We start from the raw sequence: 8290 nt of genomic DNA, 5'->3' as shown, positions 1-8290 counted from the left end.
GGCAGAAATCAGGAGGCTGGAAAGCAAAGGAATCGTCAAACCAGCACAATTTGCTGAATGGGTAACACCAGTCATCCTGATGGATCAGTTCACCTTTGTGGGGTTTTAAGCAAATGGTAAACCACTTCGTGCAGTTGGATAAACATATAATCCCTTGCTTAGAAGATGTTTATGTAAAACTGCAAGCGGGGGGTGGCTGTTCGTCACAAAGCTGGACATCAGCCATGCATACCTGCAGCTGCGACTGAATGACTAGTCCCAGAAGTATGCCACAATTAATATGCGTAGGTGTTTATACCAATACACAAGACTGCCATTTGGTGTATCATCAGCCTGTGCCCTTTTCCAGTAGACAATGGAGAACATTTTACAAGGTCTACCCCACGTTATCATTTATCTGGATTACATGCTAATAACTGGGAAAACCAATAAGGAGCACTTGGACATAGCGCTTAAACATTTCTCCCAGGCGGGCATACACCTTGGAAAGGGAAAAATGTGTGTTCAGGGCACCCCAACTGACCTACCTGGGCTACACAATTGACAAGACTGGCTTATACCCACTAGAAGATAAAGTGAGGGCAATCAAAGGTGCCCTGGCTTCCAAGTCTGTACTAGAGCTTAGGTCTTTCCTTGGGCTAGGGAATTATTACAGAAGCTTCATATGTAACCTGGCCTCCATCTGGGCACCTTTACACCTGCTATTGAAAAAGGGTCAGCCTTGAAAATGGTCACTTGGCCAAGAAGTAGTCTTCACACAATTGAAAAGCAGCATCGAGAGTGGTGGCCCATTACAATTCCAAACGAGATGTGGTGCTGACATGCGATGCCTCCCCACACAGTATCACGGAAGTGTTGGGAGGAACGCCTGATAGCATATGCCTCCTGGACTTTGGCTGATGCTGAATTCAAATAAGCCCAGATAGAGAAGGAAGGTTTGGTGGTCTTGGGTGTATACCTTTACAGATGGGAATTTGTCATAGTAACGGATCACAAACCCCTTTTAGGGCTACTGAAGGAGGACAAGGTAGTGCCACCCATAGCTTCTGGTAGATTTTAGCATTGGGCCCATATTCTCAGCACATACAAATTAGAACACCATCCAGGAAGCCAAGTGGCTAATGCAGATGCCTTGAGCCACCTCCCACTGGCAGATACTCCACAGGTTGTGCCACCCTACTGGTTTTAAACTTTCTGGACACTCTTACGGTCACCACTGACAATATCCAACTGTAGATACAAAAAGATCCCATCCTAGCAAAACTAAAACAGCTGGTGATGAGGGAAACAAAAGGGCCATCCCAACCAGAACTGAAACCTTTCTGGATCCAGCAAGACCAGATCACAGTGCAGGATAGCATACTATAGGGAGCAAAAGGCATTGACCAAAGTCAAGGTTGCCACCAGATACTGGTTGAAATCCATCATGATCATCTGGGGGTTTCCAAAATGAAGATGTCGGTAAGAAGTTACGCCTGGTAGCCATGATTGGACGCAGTCATAAGTGTGTTGGTGGGCAGTGTCAAGAGTGTCATCAAGGTCAAATTACCACCAGCAGCTCTCCCACATTTGTGGGAATGGCCAGGACTTGGTTACACATCTATGCCAGTCCTTTCATGGGCTCAATGTTCTTAGTCTTTGAATGGGCATTCACAAAGTGATTTGATGTGCAGAGTTAGAATAACAGAATCCCTACAGTGTGGAAACAGGCCATTCAGCCCAACAAGTCCACACCGACCCTCCAAACAGCATCCCACCCAGACCCACCTGTCTAGTCTATCCTATCCCTGTAATCCTGCATTTCCCATGGCTAACCCACCTAACCTACACATCCCTGACACTATGGGCAATCCAGCATGGCCAGTCCAGCTAACTTGCATATCTTTGGACTGTGGGAGGAAATTGGCACACCTGGGAGAAACCCGTGCAGACACAGGGAGAAGGTGCAAACTCCACACTGTCACCTGACGGTAGAATCGAACCCAAGTCCCTGGCACTGTGAGGCAGCAATGCTGACAACTGGGCCGCCACACCACTCCATTCATTTGTTAAACTCAGGGATGACAATTGAAAAGCTGCAAACATTCTTTGCAATACACTATCTCCTGGAAGTATTGGTCATAGACAATGAGATGTCATTTACCAGTAGGGATTTCAAGCATTTCCTAAAGTCGACTGGCATTCAGCATGTTCGGACAGCTCCGTAGCGTCCATCATCCAATGGGGTCTGGTGGACACAGCAGTCCAAATGTTGAAGGCAGGCTTAAAGAAACAGCCTACAGCTCTACTTGATAACAAACTGTCCTGGCTCCTGTTTGATTTATAGAACCACCCCTCACACCACAGGGATAGCTCCAGCAGAGTTGCTGATGGGGAAAAGAATCTGCACCAGGTTAAACCTGATATTCCTGGACCTGGGAGGGGTAGGGTAAAATGGCAGCAGGTACACCAATGCCAGCCACCTGCCTCTTCTAAGTGAGAGAGACCATTTAATTTGGGGATGAAGGTTGGTATTAAAACCATGGAAAGAGCCCTGCATGGGTCCAAGGCGAGGTCAACGCAAGGTCAGGTCCAGTGACATACAAAGTTCAGATAGGTGATGTGGTCATGAGCAAACATGTGGATCACATGAAAGCTGCAACCTCGCAGAAGGGCCAGAGCAAAACATACCCAGGCCCTCAGAGCAGGCTGTCAGAAACCACGGGCTCTCCCCTCCGCCTAGCATCGAAGAAACATCAGTGTCTGAGATGGATGCAGCCAGGATGTCACAGCCTCAGCATCGTTAATGCCTGAAGAAGAGGAGGAATTTCTTCTGAGATGATCTATGATCCGGTACACACTGCCTGTGTCTGAGTCAGAGGAACCGGACCTGGGGCAAAAACGTTCCTGGAGAAGCTAAAAGAATTGAACAGGCCTACATCCTTGGACTTAGTGATTTGGAACAAGGTTCGCTGGGTAGACATCAATGAGTATGAGTTCCCTGATTGGGACTGTTAACCTGGTCCATTCAGGGAGTCCTCGTTGACCGATTATAAACAGGAGTCTCGGGGATTCTCCTCACTCTAGGGACTGGCTCTGAGCTTGCTGCTCAGAGTCCATGTACTGTGGACATGTAAATAAAGGGTTACTTGGGGACAGGATACCAGCCTCTGGAGTTAATTCAGTAACAAAACTTCCTATTTTTAAATTCCAATCTCTAGCAATAAAAGCCAAAATTTTATTTGCCTTCTTAGTTACTTTCTGCATTTGCATGCCAACTTTGCTTCATATATAAGAACAACCAAATTTCTCTGCACTGCACTTTGAAACCGAAACTTTCTCTCTCTATTTGGATAATAGTCTGCCTTTTGATTCTTCCTGTCAAAATGCCTGATCTCACAATTTACTACACGGACCACCACCTGCCAAGTTCTTGCTGACACACTCAAACCGTTAGATTCCTTATGTTCTCGTCATAACATGCCCTCCCACCCAGTTCTGTATTATCAGCAATTTGCGATGTATTAAATTCTGTCCCCTCTTCCAAGTTTTAATCTAGATAGCAAATAATTGAGATCCCACGACTGATCCTTGTGGCACTCCACTAGTGCATCCAACTTGGAAAAATACCCATATCTTTTGTACGTCATCCTATCCACAATCTGTGCCAATACATTGCTGCCAATTCCGTGATCTCCTATTTTGTGCAATAATCCTGAATGTGGAAGCCAAATACACTAGATCGACTAGTTTCCCTTTATCAACTCTGCTTCTGCACCACCAACGAGGAAATCTTCATATAGGGCCCAAATTGCCTAATTTCCAGAATCGGCTTTGTTTGACCATCAAACAACTGTAGGAGACAAGTCTTATTTCCTTTACTAAGGTTTCTGTCTGACGCCGTATTTCCATCGTCGCTTCTGGATAGGATGCCGATCTCGACTAATGTTGAAAAAAACCAAAAGCACTGCGGATGCTGTAAATCAGAAACAAAAACAGAAATTGCTGGACGAGCTCAGTGGGTCTGGCAGCATCTGTGGAGGGAGATCAGAGCCCAGCGTCCCTTCCTCAAAACCTCGACCAACGGTTTCTTCCTGAAATAACAACACACACCAAACTGCCATTATAGCATCGCTCCTACGCGATTGAAAACCTTTCCTTTTTGTCTTCTAAAAAAAAACACGCATGCTCCACGGTGCGTTTGTTTATGTAACTGTCCAAGGTCTAAGTGATCTCCCTCGGCACAGAGAGGTGCTCTGCGCTGTCACTTATCGCCAACCCTTTCGGCCGGGAGTCATTACGATCCGCTCCGCAGATTTTGAACGAGAAGCTGATACCCGCGCATGGCATGGGAAGGGTGGTGGTGAACGCGCACGCGCGGCCCCTGCCCCTCCCCCTCGGTCAAGCGCACACTGGCCGGAACTACTTTCAGCAAGTGGGGGAGGGAGAGAGAGAGAGATAGTGCGGATCTTGAATGTGTCGCCACGTCTCTCAGGCTGAAGAGGGAGGAAATAGTCTGACCAACATTAGAGATTTAACGAATACAGAACACACACGTATTTAATAAAAGAAGAACACAATTGTCGGGGAGTGGGAAATATGGATTCTGGGAGAAGGATTGCGATGGGCAGGATGAGGATAGGGATTGATGGGTGTGTGTTTGCGGGGGGAGGAGGAGAGGCGTCGCTGAGGACGAGTCGCAGTCATTGAGGGGACTCATTTCCCGGAGCGGATGGCGGCGGCGCTGTGGCAGTGACGCGCTCCATTTTTATTCGAATATTTTGGTGGAGAGGGAGAGTCAGAGGAGTTTGCGGGGAGGGAACGAAGGAAAGAGGAAGGAGTGAGTGAGTGAGTGAGTCAGGCAGCGCCCGTCTGTCCACTCCTGAGCTCGATATCAGCTCCGGCGCTTTCTCGCCGTGTCCCGTCCGTTCTCCAGCCTTACCTTTGATCGCCGATCGGCGATTATTGAATCGTAGCGGGAGGTTTCCCCACCCGAGCCCACACCCTCCCCGCCCCCCCTCTCTGTCTAGGCCGGACTCTGTCTCTGTGCGTGTCAGTGAGTGGCGGTTGGTTGCTGTCAGCCTTCCCTTCCCCTCCCCTCCCCTCGCTCTCTCTCTCTCTATCTCTTGCTGTTGACATGGCGCGCCTGGTTGCCGTCTGCAGAGACGGGGAGGAAGAGTTCCCCTTCGAGAAAAGGCAGATCCCGCTCTACATCGATGACACCCTGACGGTGAGTTTGAAGCGGTAAATGGCGACTGCGGATCGCCAAGGAGGAAGGGAGGGAGGGAGGTAGAGAGAAGTTTTCCGATCCATTCCCCGACAAGGCCCAGACCGCGGCCTCGGACAAGGCCCAAGCCGCCGCCGTTGACTGACCCGGTCGTTTCAGGGCCTCGGGCTCCTGCCTATTGCACTAGGCCCCTGGCGTCCGAGTCTCCTCTGCCTTGCTCGGACATGATGTGAAATCTAGAGAGAGGGCAGCCTCCCATCGCTCCCTAGGCCCGCCTGGAGTGAAATGATGTGTCTCGCAGTAAAACTTACCCTTTCTCCACTTGGGTCTCGGGTTCTATAAGTTACAAAGTTCTCAAGTGCGTCAATATGCCTTGTATGACTGGCGTTTTTAAAAAACAGAATCAAAATCGTTTTGTGATTCAAATGGAGACTTTGCACAAATGCAAATTGTTACATCATCGTTTTTTTGTGTAAATTCATTTCCTTCCATTTTGTGGACTACGTTACTGGGATTTATGTTTTACATTCCAAACTTTAATTTTAACCACTTAATATTTTCCCTTTGTATTTTTGTTCCATATATTGACAAACTAAAATTTGCAAGAGCTATTTGCTTAATCTTTAGGAAGCTATTAAATTGCAGTAAAATTGAAGTGTTCAGTTCACTATTTGGTTTAGTGTTGACTTTGGGTATAGAGTAATTCTAGAAATCTTGTTGAATATTTTTGAGCTGAATTTACGCCAAATATGTATTTGCTTGGTTCAGTTGCTTATTGTATTTATTTTAATTTTACTCCACTTAAATAGACCACTCTGATATTAATTTTAGATTTTCTTGTCTATGGATTGCTTGAAGGATATTCCTGTTTGAGAGATTATCCTCTTTTTCTAGCATTTCAAAAACGCTTTGTCCATTTGGAAAACATAGATTTGTACATTAAGGTGATGCCATATATTGATGGAATGATTTGGGGAGTTGTAATAGCATACAAGAGTTTGTATTGCATTGAATCTTCAACTTTTGAAACTATCCCAAGGCATTTTATGGGTGTTAGAAAACAAAATGACACTAAACCACCAGAGATATTTGATGAGAGATCAATTTTTGTTACAAGTATGTTTTAAGGGACACCTGGAAAGGACAGTGAGAGAGAGATCCAAGTTCAGAGAAGTAAGTCCAAGTCTTGCAATTCATGCATCCGAAGGCATGGCTACCATCAGTTGAATAATTAAAATCAGGGATGCTAAGGTGGCCAGAATTAAAGGTGTGCAAATGCCTTGGCAGGTGGCACAGGTGGAGGAGATTGCAAGGAAAAGAGGGGTAAGGCTTTTGAGGGACTTGTTAGTAATTTTAAAATTGATGTTCCCAATTCTATAGTGCCATTGTAGACCAGTGGGTGAGCGGGTGATTTGCAGTGGTGTTTTGGATTACCTTGTGTTTCTTGTGGGTAGAACTTTGGAAATCAGTCAAGTGTGCAATAGGATTGTAACGGGAGGCAATCTTTTGGTCAGTTTTGGCACCAAGATTACAACTGACAGAAGCTTGGATGGTTGTGAAAGAGAGTGTCAGTAGTCGAGGAATGGTTTCACTCTTCTCTATTTAATTGTACTACATTTGTGCACATTTTAGTATTGAACATTTGGAAAAGTAGTATAAGTTAGATACAGTGGAGACATGGAGAGTAGGTTGAGCAAGTGTTCATTATTGTTGATCAATGTTTTTGGCTGATGTTGCCAAAGGGCAGTGTACAACGGACCAAGGAAGTTGCCAAAGTTAGATCCTTTTAGGAGTATACAAAGTTTGGTTGAGAAGTCATTGCAGGTGATTCTCTAGCCATGGCTGGATAGATAGGAATGAAACTTGATAAATGCAATCCAGTTGGACTACATTGGAGTGGTATGGAAGGAGAATGGTGTGATCAACTGTTGAAGACAGATGCATTAAAGGATGAGGAATGATTTCATAGTTACATTGGACATGTACACATTTATGATATCAAGAACCTGAAAGACGAACTGATGATTCCTTTAGTCCCGTTTTAAATTATTTCATGGAGGCATTAGCTTTGAGTTTCTTTTATCTGAAGTTAGTGACACTCTGTGGTAAAGTTCCATTGGCCCAAAACATCTCCATTCTGTTCCTGGAAAGCATTAGTACTGCATGTTGTTTACTTTCAGACCCACATTATTTACATCAGAAGTCACTTGATGGCTGTTGCTATCTTGTCTTCCTCACCTCTATTTATCTATCCTTTTTGCTTTTTCAAAAATGTTGAATCCCAAAGAAATGCACTTCAGTTCTAGATTTATGTTTGTGTTCCCTCTCTCTCTATCCCCTTGTCTGAGCCGCACTATCACCCACTTTCCATCTCTAAACTACAATGGCTTTACTTTTTCCAATCTGCTGAAAATTTGAAGTCTTTTTTCTTATCTCACCCTTCAAAATAGTTACCTCAAGTCAGATCTCTTACTCTTTTCTACCATCTCTGGGATACTCCATTTTCCCATCTTATTTCAGCCAAATAATTATAGAAGAACCTTTTAAGTGTAATTCAGTTTGACTCTGTTTAAGCTGCTTTTGTAAACCTATCTGCCTCCTCTAGTAAACTCCTTTTAAAATCATTTTTGTTTCACCCACGTTTTAGATTGCACCGTCTAGCCTCTTGCTGTATGGGTCAGCCTTGCATCTGTGTGGAACATCTGGCAATGTTCCTTGTGTTTTAAAAACTATAAATGTTTTTTTTCTTACTTGTCTAAACTGACTTTTCAAGGAAAATAGTTGTAGGGTATAAACCTTTCTCAAATTGGGATCAGTTATGCTACTACTGCTGATCAGGATCTTCTAGCTCTGGACAAGCCTCCTGACTCTAAATGGCTAAACTGTTTTAAGTTTTGCACCTTTTTTTATTAGCTTGGATCATGGGAAGTTTATATTGTTAAGGCAAGTATTTCTTGCCTGAATGGTAGTTGAATCAACCATGTTGCTGTTAGTCTGTCCTACTCTGACTCCAGACCTGTGTAAGGCTGCCATGTTTTCTTCTCTGGAGGACAGTGAAGCAGAGTTTTTTACAGTAGTTTCACG

The 8290-nt window shown here is 44.8% G+C and overlaps 1 protein-coding gene across 2 annotated transcripts in view; it reads left to right on the top strand.

Annotated features, from left to right (window-relative positions):
* The first annotated feature begins 4711 nt into the window (after positions 1-4711).
* ggnbp2 (gametogenetin binding protein 2) overlaps positions 4712-8290 on the top strand; it is a 63332-nt gene continuing 59753 nt past the window's right edge. The window contains exon 1 of one of the 2 annotated variants that reach the window (XM_048612594.1): positions 4712-5209. In XM_048612594.1, coding sequence (XP_048468551.1) covers positions 5117-5209 — 93 coding nt within the window. In that variant the 5' untranslated portion in view covers positions 4712-5116. The remainder of the gene's footprint in view (positions 5210-8290) is intronic. The other variant, XM_020514414.2, reaches the window with a different exon arrangement.

The sequence above is a fragment of the Rhincodon typus genome, chromosome 26 (assembly GCF_021869965.1).
Source record: "Rhincodon typus isolate 14 chromosome 26, sRhiTyp1.1, whole genome shotgun sequence".
Classification (NCBI taxonomy): Eukaryota; Metazoa; Chordata; class Chondrichthyes; order Orectolobiformes; family Rhincodontidae; genus Rhincodon; species Rhincodon typus.
This window is presented reverse-complemented; position numbering and strand designations above follow the sequence as displayed.